General features: G+C 59.0%; 1 protein-coding gene across 1 annotated transcript; it reads left to right on the top strand.

The window, feature by feature from the left end:
- The first annotated feature begins 819 nt into the window (after nt 1–819).
- CPNE7 (copine 7) lies at nt 820–16,081 on the top strand. Its single transcript, XM_057534429.1, is given in 21 exon segments — nt 820–934; nt 1,043–1,311; nt 3,723–3,797; nt 3,943–4,041; nt 4,555–4,638; nt 5,074–5,163; nt 5,390–5,488; nt 5,746–5,831; nt 6,204–6,264; nt 6,898–6,982; nt 6,985–7,072; nt 7,449–7,503; nt 8,390–8,623; nt 9,141–9,210; nt 9,213–9,261; nt 10,251–10,392; nt 12,706–12,849; nt 13,715–13,884; nt 14,086–14,302; nt 14,988–15,084; nt 15,957–16,081. Coding segments are annotated over 21 exon segments (2,454 nt in total).
- Nucleotides 16,082–19,778: the final 3,697 nt, after the last annotated feature.

Here is a 19,778-nt window from a genome sequence, read left to right as displayed (position 1 = left end):
GGGGACGAACAGATGAAACAGTGCGGGGTTAGTTCCTGCCCTTTCGAAAATTTCCCCAGGAAGGATGGTGCTGCCAGCAGAGGAGGTAAAGCTGGGTCACTGTTGAAAGGGACTGAGGGGGGAGGGACTGGGAGCTCCATCAAGGCGACTCCTGCCAAGGGTATCCTCAGAGCCCCCAGATGAGCCAGGCACGAGGAAAACCAGGCCTCCCTCAGCTGGACGGCCCACCCGCTGGACACTGCTGCCACCTGCCTCCCTGGCTGCACTGCCATCACCCCTTTGGGGACTTTGGGCAGCTGTCCTCGTGGTCTTCCCCTCCTGCCCTGGCCCAAGGTCCCACCTTTGTGTCCTTGTCTGTACTGCCCCTGAAGTGTGGGCTGGACCCAGCAGCTTGCTTCTGCTCGAATGGAACAGAGGTGAAGGATGGCGGGCTGGGGTCGGGTTGTGAAAGATTTCACTCCCCCAGGGAAGCCGGCCACCATGCAGAGTGGCTCCTGGTCAGGGCAACCCAGGAGGGGGATAGCCAGACTTGGACAGTGCCCCTTGTTCCATCTGGCCCTGGGCCGGTGTCCTGGCTATGACTTCACAGGGGTTCGGGCGGCCCTGCCAACTTGGGAGGGGAGGGCTTGGTGCAACAAAGCTGCGGAGACACGTGGGGCCTGGAGGGTCAAGGGAGGTGAGAGTACTGGGTTCTGGGTGGAGACTGGGGTCCAGGTGGAATCCCCCTGCTGAGTGAGTGACCTCACAAAGGCCCTTGGACACCCCCTCCCCTCTCCAAGCCTGCCTGCCCATCTGTGATGTGGGGATGGAACAGGCCATATGGAGATGAGAAGGCCCTCTGGGGGCCAGAGGACTGCCTTTGTCTCAGGGAGGAAGGTGCCCGGGGGTCGGGGCAATGACCCCCTGGGGCGTCCAGAGGCCTCGGCAGCAGGTGGTGGGCGGGGCGAGGGGGAGGGGTTGTCTTCCTACAGCAGGGCCTGGAAGCAAGTCCTCCAGGACCACCCGAGGGCAGATGGGTGGGAGAGGGGGCTCTGAGGGCTAGAGCCGGGGCGCAGGGCCTCGGGGAGTGCTCAGGTGGACAGATCCCACCCCCACCCTGGGGGTCTGCTCACCCAGGGCTGCTTGCAGGTGGACAGAACCGAGGTGGTCCGGAGCAGCCTGCATCTGGTCTTCTCCAAGGTCTTCACACTGGAGTACTACTTTGAGGAGGTGCAGAAGCTGTGCTTTGAGGTCTACGACACCCATGGGCCCAGCAGCCTCAGCTACCAGGATGATGACCTCCTGGGGGGCATGGAGTACACCTTGGGGCAGGTGGGCGCCCGTCCCCTTGGGAGGGAGAGGGAGGAGGGCAGCATGGACACCTCAGCTGGTCCTGAGGGCTGGTGCGATGGCAGTGGTGGCCTGGGGACAGCGTGATTACACACAAGACTGTACCATGTGGTCTGACTCCATAGCTCCTTAAAAAATTTTTTTTAGTTAAAAAAAATGTAATTTTGAACTGGGTAATACATTCATAGGGACCTAAATTCAGAAAGTATAACAGGTACACCCTGGACCATATCTCCCTCGTGCCCTGTCCCCAGGTTCGTTACATCCTTCTGGAGAGATTTATTCTTAACAGAGCGAAGGAACATCGTTTTTTCTCTAGATACACTTTTAAAAACACAAACGGCATATACTGTTCTGCAGCTTGGTTTTTTTCACTTCCATGACATAAGGGAGCCCTTCCCTTGTCTCTCCCCATGGCAGTGACCGGTCTGAGGTCCAGCTGCCACCTGAGGGACACTGCAGCCTCTGGTGAGGTCATTCCAGTTCTACCATTGTCAGTGTAACGGGAGCTCTTGCCACCAGCCACCAGCCGGACTGCTTAGTGCAGGCTCTGGGCCAAACACTCGATGTGTCACACATTAGATTCTTGTGAGTGCTCTGGGGGTGCTTCTTTTTTATTGAGGTGTAATTTACATACAGTAAGATGTGTAGACCTTGAGGGTTGGGATTGATGGGCTTAGACAATTGTATACACCTGACCATCACCCAGATCACACAGGACATTTTTGTCATCCAGCAGGTCCCCTGCTCCTCTCAATCCCCTCCCCCAATAGTTTTGCCTGTTTTAGAATTTCATGTCCATGAATCACACAGTATGTTCTCATTTGTGTCCGACTCCTTTTACCCAACGTGAAGCCTGTGTGACTCATCCCCATTGCTGCCTGGGTCGGAGCCGGCAGGGTAGAGCCTTCCATCAGATAAGAGGACCAAGATTTAGGCGGGGCACAGCCCCACGTGAAAGCAACAGGGAAGAGTTCTACCCAGTGTGGGCCTCTTACCTGCCCTCACGAGCATGGAAGAGGACAACACACAGGGACACACATGCACGGACACACGTGTATCTGCATGCATGCACACGGTGCAGATCCATGGACACACACAGATACATGTATGGACACATCTGGACATACATGTAAACTTTAGTTTATGGAAAGGACCCCCCAGAACTGCCAGGTCTGTGGGGCCGTCAGGGGCGCTACAGTCAGTGGCCAAAGGCTAGGACCCTGGCTTCAGATTCCAGTGGTGCGCCCATGAGCAAGTCCCTGACCTCTGCTTGAACCTCTCCTTCCTCATCTGGGAAACGGGGACCATGACAAGGCCACCTCCGTGGGAGCTGAGGAGCTCACAGGAAGCATGGTCACTTGTCAAACCAGCTAAACCAACTATCCTATTACTCCTAATAGGAGAGCCCAGAAGTGAGTCTTCAAATGGGAGAATCTGGGGGGCCTGGCACGTGGCCCTTTTTGGCCTCCGCTTCCCCCACGTGGGATGGGTTTCTCTTCTGCACAGGATGTTCCTGTGTGCTCGGAGCTGTTAGCCAGGCACATCCTGTTGGGGGTGGGGGGCGGTCCTCTGTCCCTTCTGTCTCAGCTCGTCGGACAGGAGCCTGTGTGGAGCAGGGTGAAGAGGGTCAGCAGTGCCATCACCCACCACGGCCATAGCTGAGGACTGTCTTCGCTGGCCAGTGGAAGGGGGGGAGTCCCCACACAGACAAAGTCCCTGGTCCACCAGCAGCCATGAGGGTGGTCGTCCTCTATCTTGTTTGCAGACCACTCTGAGAGCTGCCCCTGGTGAGCCGATGTTGCTGGCTGCACACAGCATTCCCGGGTCAACTCTCAGCCCAGTCAGGGGCTCATAGCCCGATGGGGAATGCAGCCCTGGGGGGCCTGGTGAGGGAGGGGGAGGCCTGGGCAGGGGGCTGAGACCCCAGGGAGGGAGCAGCTCGGGGGTCCTGGATGGGGCTGGGAACCCCCATGGCCGCTTGCTCGCTGGCCTTGGGCTGTGGTAGGGGCTGCGCTGTCCTTGGTCTGGTCCATGGAGGGTGATGGGTTCCCAGGGCACGGCTTCTGCTGCAGGTCGTACACACGCGCTCACCAACGTGACTCTGGGCGGTCTCCCTCCTCCCGAGCCTCCCTTTCCTCACCTGATGCGTGGGCGGTGGGAGGGCCCAGGAGGCGGGGAGGTGCGCTGAGCTGAGGGCCTGGTGGAGCGAGAGAGGGCCACGGGCTGGCCGCTGCCAGGCGCCGAGGGCGTGGTGCCCTGGGTGGTAGGTTTGGGGAACCAGGCCACCGAGGGTGAGTGGGGGCGTTGGGGAGGAGGCAGGGAGACCCAGGGCGGGGTTAGGGTCCTCAGGGGAGCAGGTGCGGACCCCTCCCTGAGCCTCTGACTTCCAGATCGTGGCCCAGAAAAAGGTGACCCGAGCACTGTTGCTGAAGTTCAGCAGGAACGCCGGCAAGTCCCCCATCACGGTGAGGCCCCGCCTTCCACCAGCCCCGCCCCCTGCAGGCCCCCGCCCCTTCCTCGCCGAGACCGGGGCGTCCAGACACCTGCCCGAGGCTGGATTGCAGCCGGGCAGGGAAGGGTGGGGTCAGGCCCCTCCTGCCCAGCCTGGAGCCTCGGCGCTCTCCCTCCGCCCGGGTGATAGCCGGGGGCATCTCTGGGAACAACGGCCATGTGGAGCTCTCCCTCCGTGCCAGGAAGCTGGATGACAAGGTGAGGGGCGCCCCCCTGGGGCCCAGCTTTCCCTCCTGTCAGGAGGTGTAGACAGAGCTACACCGTGTCCGCAGGGAGACAGGTGGCTGAGGAGTGGGACGCACTCAGAGCCGTGGGTGGGGCTGCCCGTCCAGGTGGTTGTGCTGCTGTCAGGGTCCTGTACGTGTTGCTGCCGTCAGCTCATCCTCAGCTCCCTATGCCGGGCACTCAGGGAGGTCCCCGTCCAGACAGTGGAGGAGTTGGATCTGAACTCGGTTCTGGTCCTGCTGGCTCCTCACATGGGGTAGGGGCACAGAGCAGGGGTCTGACCTGGCGTTGCCTGCTGCCTCCCCTGGATGGAGACTGAAGCGGGGGTGGGGCAGGTGGGGGGCGGGGTGGGAGCTGGACGCTGGGGAGCCAGGGACGCTCCAGAGGGGAGGGTGTTGCTCTTCGGGAGGGCTCTGCCCTCACAGCCAGCAAGTGGCGGAGCCTGGACCCCACCGCTTGCCAAGCACACCCTCTGCTCCCCTGCAGGACCTCTTCAGCGAGCCGGACCCCTTCCTGGAGCTGTACCGGATCCACGATGATCAGCGTGAGCTGCTGGCGTACAGGACGGAGGTGAGGGGTCCCTGGCCAGCACCCAGGGACAGCACGAAAGGACAGGGGAAGGAGTAGCCCCGGCCCTCCCTCATCTCCCTGGCCCCCCATGGCTGTAGGGTCTTGACCTCCAAAACCGCCATCCCCCTTTGAACAGAGAGCGGCCAGGTGGGCATGGAGCTTCTGTCCTAGAATGAAGAATCTGGATTTGTTGTCACTACCTGCCCGTAAAACAAGATTTCAGTTACACCAGTGGGAAGGCGTTTCTTTTTGAGATAAATTAATTTGAGTAAAAAAAGGCTATTTAAGGAAAAAGAAGTCCAGGTGGTCCAGTAATGTGGGGGGTTAGGAAGGTGGCTCTGGAAGGAACGAGGTTCGGAGACGCAGCTCTGGGCTCGCAGGGTCCTGCCCGGAGCCTGAGGCAGGACCTCCTGAGCCGCCCCTCCCGGTCCACAGGTGGTGAAGAACGACCTGAGCCCCACCTGGCAGCCTTTCAAGGTGTCTCTGAGCAGCCTGTGCAGCTGTTAGGAGCTTCGGCCTCTGAAAGTGGGCGGGGCGGGGCCGGCTGGCGGAGGGTGGGTGCTGGGGAGGGGACAGGGCGGCTGAGGGTGGGGCTAGGGGTGGGGCGAGTCCCTCCAGACCACACCTTCCTGGAGTTGAGGTACGTGGAGAGGGGTGGTGGGAAGGGGGCGGCCTTCCTGCAGGGGCATGGAGACACCCAGGCTGGGGTCCTCAGAGGGGCAGGTGGGCTGAGGGGTCCCGGGGTCCCCAGTGCCTCGTCTGGGATTATGACTCCCGCGGGAAGCACGACTTCACCGGAGAATTCTCCACCACCTTTGCGGAGATGCAGAATGCCTTCGGGGAGGACCAGGTGAGAGCAGGGAGGGCCCGCCTGTCCCCCAGAATGCACTGGGGCGCTGGCCCTGGGCTGGGTTGCCCCAGAAATTGTTGTGATGGCTTTAGAGAGGCTAAAGATGATGACAGAGCAGGACACCCACACCCACCAGGTGGCTGGAGTAGGGACCACCAGCCTGTGGTAAAGTTGAAATGACAGATGCCGGTGGGGCAGGGCTTTCAGGCCTCCCGTGCCCCTTGCGGTGGGTGTCTCTGCCTGTCCCTGTCCCCCAGGCCCAGTGGGACTATGTGAGCCTCAAGTACACGCAGAAGAAGCACAGTTCCAAGAACTCGGGGGTGGTCATCCTGGCAGACCTGAAGGTGGGCCTCGGCCCAGCCTGCAGCCCCTCCCCCCCGCAGTGGGTGGAGGGGGTGCTCCCGCCTCAGCTCTGCAGAGAGTGAGCCAGGCTGGGGTGGCCGGCCACTGCCTGGAACCCCCCGTAGTCAGATGGACCCTCACGGGCCCGCATCCCAGAGGTCTGGTGCCCCCAGTGTGGAGGTGGGAGGGATGGAGGGGAGGGGGAGACAGAAGGGAATAGATGGTGGGGGGAAGATGGGCATTCAGGCGGCCTGAGGGCCTGAGAGGAGGGGACTGAGGCTGCTGGGCTCCTGAGGAAGAGCAGGTCCCAGGAGCCCCAGAGGTCCCGACCCGAAGCCCTGGCCTCAGTGTTCCCGGGGTGCGGGTGCCGGATGTTCTACAGGGTGTACTCGTTCCGGGACTACATCGTGGGCGGCTGCCAGATCCACTTCACGGTGAGTCCACGGACCGTCCACACAGCCTGCTGGGTGCGTCCCAGCAGGATGGGTGTCAGCGCCTGGGCCCCACCCCAGGGCTCCCAGCAGCCCCTCCCCACCCTGGATGTAACTCAGAGCCCGTCTGGCACCCAGGATGGATGGGTGCAGAAAAGGCCCTTCGGCAGGGCCTGCAGGTCCCTTCTGTGTGGCTTCTGCACTCCTTCTCATGACAGCCAGAATGGCCTGAGGAAAGTGAGTGGGCGGGGGGCACACAGGGACCCCAGCTCAGGGCTCGCTCCTCCCAGGCCCTGCCTAGTTCCTCCCCCACCCCCGCCTCCACAGCCCCCGCTGTAGAAGGAGGTGCCGAGGGTCCGCTGTGACCGCGCTGGCTCCCTGCAGCCGCTGGCTGGTCTTGCCCTCAGAGGCGCTGGCCAACCCTGGGGACCCAGGAGCTTTGGGGTTGGCACGTCCCTTCTGTGATCCCGCCAACGCAACGCTGGGCCCTCGGGCTCACACCTCCGGGTTTCCCTGCTGCCCTGGGCGAGTGGCTCCCCAGGCCTCAGTTTCCCTTACCTGTCAGATGGGGGTGCAGGTGCCCACCCCAGCCCAGGAGGGAGAGGCTCCTGGGTCTTCGCACTGTGGCCTCTGCAGGTGGCCGTTGACTTCACGGCCTCCACTGGGGACCCCAGGAACAGCTGCTCCCTGCACTACATCAACCCCTTCCAGCCCCACGAGTACCGCAGGCCCTGGCGGCTGTGGGCGAGACCTGCCAGGACTACGACAGTTGTGCCAGCCCACCGCCTCCCAGGCTCTGCGAGGAGTGTGGGTCAGCACCCGCAGGGCCCGAGATGGGAGGTGGGGCCGCCCCCCAACCGTGGTCCCCTTGGTCCTTCACACAGACATGGCATCCGAATCCCACCTCACAGACCGTAAACTGGGGCCGTGGCGGGGCAGAGCCCTCGCCTGGGAGGTGATGGGGGCAGAGGTCCCGCATCCCGTCGGCTCTGCCCCTGCCTGCCTGCACGCTGGGTGGCTTCTTCATGGCTCTGGGCCTCAGTTTCCCCCATGTGGCTCGGGGTGGGGCCTGGACCCCCATAGAGTTTCATCCTGGTCTCCTGGCTCTGTCGGTATCTCTCCAAAGTGCCCGCACCCACCCCCAGGGAGATCAGGGACCCGGGGTGATGGGGCCGTCTCTCTTCCAGCGACAGGAGGCTCTCTGCTTTGGGGTTCGGAGCCTGGATCCCTCCCAAGTATGAGGTAGGAGAGCCCGGGTCCCAGGACCCCTGGCTGCTGCCTCTCCTGCTGGGACCCAGCTACCATGTGACCGGCGGCGGGCAGGTTGCAGGGCCCGCCTGCTGGCCAGAGGGCTGACCTTTGACCTCCCAGCACTGCAGCCGTCAGGCAGAGGGGGCCATTAGTCTGGAACCTTCCAGTTAGAAAGGACATTCAACTGGCTTAAGCAGAAAACTTGGGCGGTGGTGGGGGGCGGATTTATTGGCTAATGCAACTCAGAAGCTTCAGGTCCCCCTGGCTCCATGGCTGGAGCGATGCCCGTCACTGGTCTGCCCTTCCGCCCTCTGCGCGAAGGGTCTTTGACCTTCTTCTCTTGAATGTTTTCTCTCGTCCAGATTTTTAGGAACGATTTCTGAGTCGTTTTGGTTTTTTCACGCTGGAAATGGACCTTTATTTGAAGCAAGTCCCAGTCTGTTTTCTGCAGATGCACTGGGCACCGGGCCAGGCTGGACCAGAGTGTGTCCTTTCCAAACTCTGTTCCTTGAATCTCAGCGACTCTTCAGGGTGTGGGAGCCCCTTCCTACCCAGGGCCCACAGACCTCTCCTCCTCCGGCCTCACACCTGGGTGAACCCCAGCTCCCCCAGCCTCGGTCTCCCCATCTGTAAGGTGTGGTCGTTCCAGTATCCGCCTCAGGGTCAAAGAGAGCATGTGCTCACGGTTCATTGTGATTGCGTGTGTGTGTGTGTGTGCGCGTGCGTGCGTGGGTTACGCTTCAGCAAATACGCTTTTAGAAAAGCTTGGAAACCATGGTCACCCCCAGGCCATCTGGTTGGTGGACTTGGAGTTTGAGTGGGGGGAGACGCAGCTGCCCTGCAGGGTCCCTGTGTCCCCTCCCCCCTGTGTCCCCAGCAGTACTACATCCTGCTGATCCTGACAGACGGCGTGGTGGCCAACACGGCGGACACGCGTGAGGCCATCATGCGCGCCTCCCACCTGCCCGTGTCTATCATCGTGGGGATGGGCAACGCCGACTTCACCAACATGCAGGCCCTCGACGGCGACAACGGTGTCCCGCGCTCCCCACGGGGCGAGCCTGCCCTCCGTGATGTCTTGCAGTTTGTGCCCTTCCGGGAGCTCAAGAGCGTGAGTGCTGGGCGGGTGGTCGGGCGGGTCCCTCGGGCAGCGCATTGGGGCCCCGGGCCCCCCGCCGTCCTGAGCAGCTTTCGGCCCCTAGAAACTTTTGCATTAGAGAAGTGTCACACGGATGCCCCAGAGGGCAGGGCTCCTCTCAGGCAGCTCCCCCCTCCCTTTGTGACGTGGTAAGAACTGCCTGTCCCGTGGACGCACACTCAGCTTCACTGGGGACCGGGGCCTCCCCTCCTGCCTCAGCCGCTTTGCCCTGTGCCCAGAGCAGGGTCACACCGGCCCAGAGGGGCCCACCTGTGCCACCCGCAGTGCCAGCGCGGACGGACTGCCCAGCGACCGCGGTCTCATCGTTAACACAGGCTCACCCGGCCGCCCACTGGGTGAATTCCTGGTCGTGGTCCCAGGAGCTGGTGCATGACCCATAGCGGGTGGAGGTCATGGTGTGAACGGCGGCTCTAGGGGAGGGGGCTGGGGGATGGGAAGCCGGTCGGAGACACACTGTCCCCACCCGCAGGCGTCCCCTGTGGCGCTGGCCAAGAGTGTGCTTGCCGAGGTGCCCAGGCAGCTGGTTGAGTATTACAGCCACAAGGAATGCCTCTGAGAGACCTCGGCGAGACCAGCCCAGGCTCCGCTCCGTGAGGACACACAGTAGGGGGCCGGCCAGGACTGTGTCCACCATCTGTCTCTAGCACCCTCCACCCCGACTCCCCAGGGGCCTCCCGTCCCCCAGCCTACACCCACCATTGGCTCCTGTGACCCTGCTGCCTGGTGGGCCAGCCTCCCTCCGGGCCCCAGGGCTGAAGGAGGGACAGGTCCCCCTGGGCACGCCTGACCCTGCCTGAGCCTGGTGGGTGGGGGAGGGGGTCTGGGGGATTCCTGCTTTGCATGTGATCTTCATGGGGGAGGGGGCAGCAGGCAGCGCCCTGTCTCTGAGAAAACCCAGACCCCCCCTGGACACCCATCCCTATAGCCAGATTCCTCTTTGTCCCAGCTGCATCCCCTTGTCTCTCGGTGTCTGTGGGGTCTCTGGGGGTGGGGGCAGGAGGCTTAGGCAGAATAAGGTGTCATCTTGTCCTTGCAGCGGCTTTGCGCCTTTACTGCCCCCCCAGCAGAGGCCTGCAACCCCTGGAGGGATGGGGCGGTGCACGTGTGCCCTGCAGCCCCCACACTGGAGCCGGGAGCTTCGAGTCAGGCTCACCAGCTCCTTCCTGGACTGAACCGAGGGCCCTCCCAGGAGTGAACGGGCGCAGGGGCCAGTGCTCGACCGTGGGAGGGGCCAGACGGTGCGATGGCCGCCCCTCCCCGAGCAGCCTCCCTTTGGCTCCTGTGATTCCCTGCCTGAAATCTGCCGCAGCCAGGCTCGGGTGGGCAGGGGCTCCATGCCCTGGTCTCTACGAGGACCCGCTGCGGGCTGTGTGCTATGCGCTCTGTCAGGGGAGGGAGCACCACCTGCCAGCGCCTCCCAGCCCCTGGGGGTGGATTTCCAATTGAGATGTCCCCTAAACTATCTTGTCGGGGAGAAACAAACTGTTCCGACCCTGACTCCAGGCCCACCCACCCCTCCATCCCTCCATCCATCCACTCTGGGGGCCTATTTTTAGCTCCTGATTCATCTCCCGTTCAGCGGGGATAATGGGTATCGCCATGGTAACCTGGCTACCACTGAATTCCAGAAGGGCCGATACTGGTCTCTTCGGGGATGCGAGGACACCCAAGAAGCAGCCCCTCCATCCACATCTGGGCGGCAGCAGGGCTGCAGAGCGGCGGTGATGTGGTCCCGAGCAGCGAGGGCGTGTCAGCAGCAGCCCAGCCGCTGAGTCCTGTGGGAGTGGGTCGCCATCTCAGCGGCAGAAAGCCTTGGACAGTTCCTGGGCCCGGCTCAGGGGCGAAGCCAACGGAGGCTGGTCAGCTGAGCTCCCTGGGGAGGCAGAAGCCAAGAAGAATGGGAGGGGTCCATGCACAGCACGGGGGCGGCCGTGATGGCCCTGGGAGCTGTCGCCTTGGTGGGACGTAGCCTCTCCCAGAGCATGTGGAGCAGGGAGGGGGCCGAGGTGTGAGACCCCAGCCTCTCACCTCTGGCCGACAAGAAGCAGAGAGCAGTCGGGCGGCAAGGGGGGTGGGGGGCAACCCTCAGAAGATGCCCTCCTGGGGCCAGAGCAGGTGTGGACGCGAGGACGACGGGGGGCAGTCGTGGGGCCCGGCCAGTGGGTGGTTTGGCTGGGCACGTGCAGGTGTAGGGGGGCCGCTGAGGGTGGTGGGGGCAGGAAGGTATCAGCTGGCTTAGCTGCACAGATGTGGTGATTTTACCAGCCGGTGCCCAGCCTGAGAAGGCGGCCAGCTCTGCCCACAGGCAGTAAAATAATAAAGTGATTACTGCCCCAGGGGCGGTTCAGATGGGCACCGACTGCTCTTGCCGGCCCGGCATCCGTTCCCACCTCCTTCCTTTGGGGGCCATCTCTCAGTCCATGTATTTCATGGGCCTGGACCACTGTCCAAATCTCAGGGTGGACACGACCCAGGCCTGGCCAATCAGCGAGGGTGCTGTTCCCTGGCCACTGTGATTGGCTCTGGGTGGGCGCTCCACCTGGCTGGCCAATGAGACTGGGTCCTGAGACTTTCCCGCAGGTTGCTAAGCTGATGGGATGGGACCCAGGAGCAGCTGGTGACCACTGCTGCCACGTGGGCAAGGCCTGCCTGAGGAGGAAGCCGGCACAGAGAAGGTGGACAGAGAAATGGTGCTGGGGGCACGTGGATCCGGCTCTTCCCTTTCCGCTCAGGCCAGCTGGGGCTGGGGGTGGGGCTTCTGTCCCTTGCCACCCGAAGACTCTGGCCCAGAAGGATGGCAAATACTCGCAGTTCACAGACAAGAAAAGCAAGGCTCAGAACAGTTAAGTGACTTGCCCAGGGTCACACAGCTGGCCAGTGGCAGAAGCGGGACCCGCCAGCCTCTTGCAATTCCTGGAGGTACAAGTCCTTGTACCTTTCAGTACAAGGTCCTCCATCAAGGGCTCTGGAATCCAGATGGGATCCCAGGGAGGGAAGCCCAGGTAGGGCTGGGCTGAAACCCCGCGGCTGGCGTGGAGACCGGCAGACGAGACCGGCCAGCCCCCAGCTCTTCAGCACCGCACGTGGGGTTCTCAGCAGGCGGACCCAGAAGGTGCGCCGTGGCCTGGGGCCCCCACGGAGGCACCTGGGCCTGAGTGTCTTTAGAAGTTGCCTGCAGCACACTGCTTGGAGGGTGGGTTTGGGATTTGCAAAAGCCTGCAGTGGTCACTGACTTAGGCACCGGTCCAGAGTCAGGCGGACGCCTGGCCCAGCTCTCAGTGGACAGTCTCCTCAGCCTGCGCGTGAGCCTCTGCTGTCACTTGGGGGCGCGGCAGCTTTAAATCACGGCCCTGGAGTCCTTGGCCGCCCCTCCCCCCGAGAGGTGGGGTGGCTGCGCTTCTCCCCGAGTCCAGGCGGCCTTGGTGCTGTGTGTCTCCAAGGCTCCGTCCTGAGCACACCACAGGGCTGCCCTGGTCCCTTGCTGCCTGGGTAGGGGCTCCCCAGCTCCTACGACACCTTCCTGCTCTTTCAGGACGGAGCCAGCCGACCCACAGAAACGGGCGGGTTCATCCGTGTTTGCCAGTGTTCTAAGCCACCGAGTTTTGGTGTAACTCTGCACCCTCTCGTAAGGACTGCATGGGAGGGTGTGCGCAGGGCCTGGCACAAAACTCCTGTTGGTAAATAAATACCGGTCTCCCGCGGGAGCGGGCTGCCTCTTCCTCGTTCTCTGCAACCCTGACTGTGGATGGGCCCCCAGCCTGCTGGCCGTCCGCCTCGCCCTGGAGGGGGCCCAGGGCTCTGGGCCCTGCGCCCCGCCCCGCCCAGTGTCCTCAGAGTCAGCCGTGGGCTGAGGCAGCGGGACGGGGGCGGCTCGGCAGCCGGGCTGCTCTTCCCCTGCTGTGGCGGGGAAGCGGCAGCAGGCAGCTGTGAGTGCTGTAATTGACGTGGGCCGCAGGGCCGTCAGATGCCAGGCGTGCGGCCTTGGGCCCGGGGGCTCTGGGCGAAAGCTTCCCCTGCTTTGGCGTCTGCCCCAGAGCAAGGGCACCCTGGACCCTTGCCCAGCGCACACCTGCCCCCACGCAGATCTGCAACAGCTGCCGAGCCCCGGCTGTGAGGACTTGGTCCTGGCTACCTGCCGAGCGTGGCTCAGACCCCAGCAGCAACCCCGGGCCAGACTGGTGGGTGGCATCTCACAGAAGGGGACTGAGCTCAGAGACAGGAAGTCATTGGGCCTGGGATGCACTGGAGTGGGGTCCTGAGTTGGGCCACCCAGCCCGGTTCCCAGGGCCCGAAGCCCACAGCCAATACGCCTCAGCTGTTGGGGTGGGTGGGTGGGTGGGTGTGTGTGTGTGTGTGTGTTCCTGGGGACATGGGGAGGGGTCCGGGGGGGTCTCTGTCCTCAGCTGCTTTACCGAAGCCTCTTTCTGACGCCCCTGGCCACCCTGGGCCCGGCCAGTCAGCTGCCCTCTGTGGGCCCTGCCTCTCTCTGGTCGCTGAGCTGGGAGTCATCCAGAGCAGGGTGTGGGCTGGTGGCCGTGAGCATGTCTTTGGAGCTCTGTGCCCTGCCCAGCATGGACACTTGTCACTCAGTGTTGACCAGGATGTCCCTGAGAACATGAGATGTGATAACTTTCTCCAGCCCTGGGAGGGGCTCCAGAACAGTGCCCCAGGCTCCGTGTCCCAGGGGGCAGGATGGCCAGACCCGGCCTCCCTCCCTCCCTTGCCATGTGGCTGAGGTGAGACCCAGGGATTTGGCTTCAGAAACTGGACAGAGCCCAATGCCAGGTTGAACCAAGCCAGGGAATTGCAGGTTACGTCTTAAGGAACAGAAGTCACTCCCTGCCAGCCACGGCCCGGCCCTGGGCGCTGGCCAACCCCCTCCCAGGCCCTATCCCCGGACATTGGAGTCTGGTCATTCTGACCCTGCAGCTGGACCAGCAGAGCCGGACAGGAATCTATATCTGAATTCTCGCCCAGGAAAGTCAGAGGAGACGCCGCACTGTGGCGCCCTAGGCAGACTCTCTCCGGGGATTTAACTTCCAGGGGCCCTCATGCCTGGTGCTCCGTGGAGGCTCCTGGAAGCCTGGGACCCCGGGAGGGGGCAGCCGGCCAGATGCAGGCTCAGGTGGTCCCAGCGAGGAGCCCAGCCCCCATCCCACCGTGGCAGTCAGCCACAAACCAGGGACGTGGCGGTCCTGCCTCCTGCGGCTGGGGTGGGAGCCACCAGCTGTCAGCCCTGGCGGGGCGGGGCAGACCTGTGGTGTCATGACCGCCCCCCGCCCCAGTCGGTGGGTTTTTCAACTGTGGGCCCCTCAGGACCCCAGCTCTTCATTCTGGGAGAAACAGTGGGTGTGGCTACGAGGTCTGGACTTGGAGGCTCCAGGTTCTCACCTGCTTCCTCACTCTATGTGCAGACGTGGGCATCTCCTGTCACGTCCCCCACCCGTGTCTGTCTGTGGAATGCGTGGGCTGACCCTGCAGGGCTCCGAGGGTGAAATAGGACGGCGAGTGTGGCCCACGAGGAGCGTCACTGGTGTTCCAGCCTCCATTCCCCCCCGACCCCCGACCCCTGTGGCTTCTGTTACTGACTCCAAGCTCGCTACTCGACAGGCCAACAAATCAAGAGGCGAGGTGAGGGGCAAGGAATAGGGACTTTATTCAGAAGCCAGCAGCCTGAGAAGATGGTGGACTCGTGTCCCAAAGGACCACCTTCCCTGACTTAGAATTCAGGCTTCTTTTATAGTAAAAGGGGGGAAGGGGGGAAAGCCCTGGTTTTGGCCAGGCTCGGGAGGGATGTGAATTTCTTTCCTCACAGGTGGGCTGGTCAGGAGGTTTCCAGGGAGCTAAACAAAGGTATTTTACCTTAATGCTCATTACCGGGGAGGCAGGGTTCCCTGGGATGGGCCACCAAGTATAATTTAAGCTATAGGCAATGTCCCTCTCTTATTTTTTTTTAATAAATTTACTTATTTATATGTATATTTTTTGGCTGCGCTGGGTCTTCGTTGCTGCATGTGGGCTTTCTCTAGTTGTGGCGAGCGGGGGCTACTCTTCATTGCGGGGTGCGGGCTTCTCATCGTGGTGGCTTCTCTTGTTGTGGAGCACGGGCTCTAGGCACGCGGGCTTCAGTAGCTGTGGTGCACGGGCTTAGTTGCTCTGCAGCATGTGGGATCTTCCCGGACCAGGGCTCAAACCCACGTCCCTTGCATTGGCAGGCGGATTCTTATCCACCGTGTCACCAGGGAAGTCTGGCAATGTCCCTCAGAGTGATTAACTCGTAATAGAATAAAGGCTCTTCCCTCTTACATGCCTCCAGGCTGCCGTGGCTGTACTGGTGGCCCCAGAGCTTGAAGGTGACATCGCCACGGTGTCCTGTCCTGCAGAAAAGAGGTTGGGCCTTGGTTCCATGAGAGGTGAGCTTCCCATGGGTGACAGTGGGGAGGGTGGGGTCCTCAGAGTGGGCCCCCCCTCTTACTGTCAGGCCCAGGTGCAGGTCAGCACTGAAGGCCCTGGCTGGGTGGCCAAGGGCAGGCCAGGAAGAAGCAGGCTGAGGGTCAGGGATGGGGTCAGTCTAACGTCCAGGGGAGGTGGAGGCCGGGTCGCCCATCTTGGCCTTTAGACAGCACTGAGTTTCGAGCTTGTGCTGGAGTAATGTGTTCAGTCCCCACAGAGGCGGGAGGGAGGGTAGATGGAGGAGAAAGCTCACGTGGTCCTGGGGGCCCCTGGGCTCCTCGGGGGGAAGGCCAGCAACCGTCTCCCCCGTCCTTAGGGGACACGCTCAAGTCCTAACCCCGGTCCCACGGATGGGGCCTTCTTTGGAAATAGGGTCTTTGCAGGTGTGATCAAGGTCAAATGAGGTCATAGGATGGGCCCTGAGTCCAGGGACTGGTGTCGCCATAAGAGGAGGAAAGTGCCAATGATGGGACAGGTGCTGTCCCCACCCCCCACCCCCCCCCATGGCAGGCTGCACAGGGAGCGTGCCCCGACACCTTAGTTTTGGACTCCCGGCTCCAGGACCGGGAAAGAGTGAACTCCTGTTGCTTGTGGTTTTGTGCGGCAGCTCCCAGGAGGTGGGGAGGCTGGGGACCCAGGGGCTGCCTGGGCTTTGGTGCGTCAGGGGCGTCAAGGGACATCTGCGCTTTGTCTTATTTTTCAAATTTTCTAAAATAGTTTATTGTTTAAACAGAAGGACTCCATAACCACACTTTGTTTTGATACACTATTTTCTCACACCAGGCATACGGACCTGTGATATGGACCAGTTATGACCGACTCTCCCTCCCAGCCCTGCCGGCCCTGGGGGGCGGCCACCTCCTGGGGTCCAGGGCCTGGGGTCCCTCAGGAGCTCCGTCCACCCCTACACCCAATGCTGCACAGAGCGCGAGGTGGCAGGACGCTGGCTTCCACTAGGGGGCGCCCCAAACCAGGCGCTCACAGGACCCTGTTCCACGCTGACAGCAAATCTGCAGCTTCTTCCCCAGCTTTACTGAGACGCAGCTGGCAGGTAATATGTGTGAGTTTAAGGCGTGCGATGTGATGATTTGATACACTTACACATTTTGGGACAATTCCCACAGCAAGGCTGGTTACCACCAGCATCACCTCCCATAATCACCTCTTCTTTGTGTGTGGTGATGAGACGTAAGATTACTCTCTGAGCAGCTTTCAGCTATACACACAGTATTGTGAGCTGCAGTCACCATGCTGTACATCAGATCCCAGAGCTTACTCACGACTGGAAATTTCTGCCATTTGACCAACACCTCCCCGTTTCCCCTCCCCCACAGTCCCTGGCCACCACCCTCTACTGCCTGTTTTTATGAGTTTGGCTTTTTAGATTCTGCATGTAACTGAGATCATACAGTGAGAACAGAGGGTTTTTTTTCTGTGTGGCTTATTTCACTGAGCATAATGCCCTCTAGGTTCATCCGTGTTCTAGAAATGGCAGGATTTCCTTCTTTTCTATGCTGAATGCTATTCCTCTGCATGTGTGTGTGTGTGTGTGTGTGAGAGAGAGAGAGAGAGAGAGAGAGAGAGAGAGAGAGAGGGTGGGGGTGGGCAAGGAGGGAGAGACAGTCCTCTTTATCCATCGTCCACTGATGGACACTTAGGTTGCTTCCATGTCTTGGCTATTGTGCTGCTATATTGGAGTATATATTGGAATAGCACTATTGGAATAGTGCTGCTGTGGATGTTGGAGTGCAGATGTCCCTTCGAGGGTGATTTCATTTCCTTTGGATAAATACCCAGGAGTGGAATTGCTGGATCATACGGTAGTTCTGTTTTTAATTTCTTGAGGAAACTCCATACTGTTTCCATAGTGGCTGCACCAATTTACATTCCCACCAACAGTGCGTGAAGGTTCCTTTTTCTCCACATCCTCACCAATGCTTGTTTTTTCTTGTCTTTTTGATAATAGCTATTCTGACAGGTGTGAGGGGATATCTCACTGTGGTTTTGATGTACATTTCCCTGATGATTAGTGATGTTGAGCACCTTTTCATGTCCCTGGTTACCATCTGTATGTCTTCTTTTGGAAAATGTCTAGTCAGGTCCTCTGCCCACTTTTTAATTGGGTTATTTGCTCTTTTTTTGCTGTTGAGTTGTGTGAGTTCCTTATATATTTTGGATATTAACCCCTTATCAGATGGATGGTTTGCAAATATTTTCTCCCTTCTGTAGGTTTCCTTTTCATTTTGTTAATGGTTTCTTTTGTTGTGCAGAAGCTTTATAGTTGTATGCAATCCCACTCATTTCTTTTTGCTTTTGTTGCTTGTGCTTTTGGTGTCATATCCAAAAAATCGTTGCTGAGACCAATGTCAAGGAGCTTTTTCCTCTGTTTTCTTTTCAGGGTTTTGTGGTTTCAGGTCTTACATTTAAGGCTTTAATTCATTTTGAGTTAACTTTTGTGAGTGGTGTAAGATAGCAGTCCAGTCTCATTCTTTTGCATGTAGCTGTCCAGTTTTCCCAACACCATTTATTGAAGAGACCATCCTTTCTCCATTGAGTATTCTTGGCTCCCTTGTCAAATGTTAGTTGACCAGATATGCAGGTGTTTATTTCTGGGCTCTGTATTCTGTTCGTTGGTCTATGTATCTGTTTTTTAGGCCAATACCATACTGTTTTGATTACTGTAGCTTTGTAATATAGTTTGAAATCGGCCCGTGTGATGCCTTCAGCTTTGATCTCCTTTCTTAGGATTGTTTTGGCTATTCAAGGTCTTTTGTGGTTCCATACAAGTTTTAGGATTTTTTTTTTTCTGTGAAAAATGCCATTGGAATTTTGATGGGGATTGCATTGAATCTGTAGATGGCTTTGGGTAGTATAGACATTTTATTTTATTTATTTATTTTATTTTTTATTTTTATTTTATTTTTTTAGACATTTTAACAATATGAATTCTTATGATTTATGAACATGGGATACCTTTCCATTTATTTGTGTCTTCAATTTCTTTCATCAGTGCCTCATAGTTTTCAGTGTACAGGTCCTTCACCTTCTTGATTAAATTTATTCCTGGGTATTTTTATTGTTTTTGATGCTATTACAAAGGGGATTTTTTTTTCTTTTTCAGATAAGGAAAATTTATAATAATTTTTGTCTCAGAGTGAGTATTCTAACATCTCAAGGCAGAAACAGTCATGTGTGTTGTCTGGTGGTAGCTGCTGCTCATTCCCCACTGGGCATTACAGTAGCTGTGGAAATGGGTTAACTCCGAATTCCTAAACACACTTGTTTCCAAGAGCTTGGGATGAGGAATTGTGGCCATCTGAGAGGTCAGCCTTGTAAAACCAATTTAAAACATGTGACTGAGAAATTGATTTCAATGTGTGATTTAAAGTTGAAATCTTGGGCTTCCCTGGTGGCGCAGTGGTTGAGAATCTGCCTGCCAATGCAGGGGACACGGGTTCGAGCCCTGGTCTGGGAAGATCCCACATGCCGCAGAGCAACTGGGCCCGTGAGCCACAATTGCTGAACCTGCGTGTCTGGAGCCTGTGCTTCGCAACGAGAGAGGCCGTGATAGTGAGAGGCCCGCGCACCACGATGAAGAGTGGCCCCCACTTGCCGCAACTAGAGAAAGCCCTCGCACAGAAACGAAGACCCAACACAGCCATAGGTAAATAAATAAAATTTAAAAAAATAATAAATAAAAAATAAAGTTGAAATCTTACTGGGTACATACAATATTGGACCAGCTCAGAGAGCTTTGGGGGCTCCAGCTTCACAAGTGTAATTTGCTAGATGTACAAGTTTCTATTTGTTCTGTGAGACAACTGTAGGAGCTAAAAAGAAAGTCAAATGGATTGAATATTAATACAATTAAACATGTTTATAGGAGCTTGTCTACGTTTATAAATGGAATCAAACATGAATCAAAGACTTTAAAAGTGATGAATAAACAGAATATTAAACTTCGTAGACTGAACGTGTAAGAAACTGGGATTGAAAGTTTATATCATTAATAAACTGAATTTTATTAAATGGTAAAAGGCACAGTGAACCACATGAAAGCCACCAAATCTCACAGTTGATGTCAGTTTTGGGAACTGGAACCATCCCTTTCCCAGGACAAGTGACTCAGGCCTTTACCCGCCCCCCCCCCCCAACAATGAACTGGCAGCCAGAGCAAGGGCTCCTGCATGGACCCTGCCTCTGAGGTCAGGTTTCTGCATGTTCGCCCCCCAATCCCCTCTCTTCTGGGACTTGTGGATGAAGTGAGACCCCAGAACCCCCAGACTCAGCTCTGATTGGGCCACTCGGAGGCCAGCCCCTTACCCAGCCTTGGACTCCTTCAGAGCAGGGCCAGGGCCCTGCTGGAGGTGGGTAGTGAGCGGGTGATGTCAGGAGGGTCCAGCAGTGGCGGTGGGTGAGGACTGGGGGCGTGCATGCTGGGCAGGCGCCAGGGTCCTGCCGCTGCTCTGCCTGGGGCATTCGTCGCCCGTGGAGCTGGCTGCCGGCTGGGAGACAGGCCAAGGGCAGCTCTGGGCCAGCGGGCGGCGGCTTCCACCCTCCTGGCGGATTCCCGAGTCCTGCCCGCACCTCGCGGGCTTCCCTGAAACCTCACCCCACCCCCTGAGGGGCCTCGATCGAGGCCAAGGAAGTGTGG

This window comes from Balaenoptera acutorostrata, chromosome 19, assembly GCF_949987535.1.
Source record: "Balaenoptera acutorostrata chromosome 19, mBalAcu1.1, whole genome shotgun sequence".
NCBI classification, from domain to species: domain Eukaryota; kingdom Metazoa; phylum Chordata; class Mammalia; order Artiodactyla; family Balaenopteridae; genus Balaenoptera; species Balaenoptera acutorostrata.
Note: the sequence above shows the minus strand (reverse complement) of the source record. Positions and strands in the feature narration are given on the sequence as shown.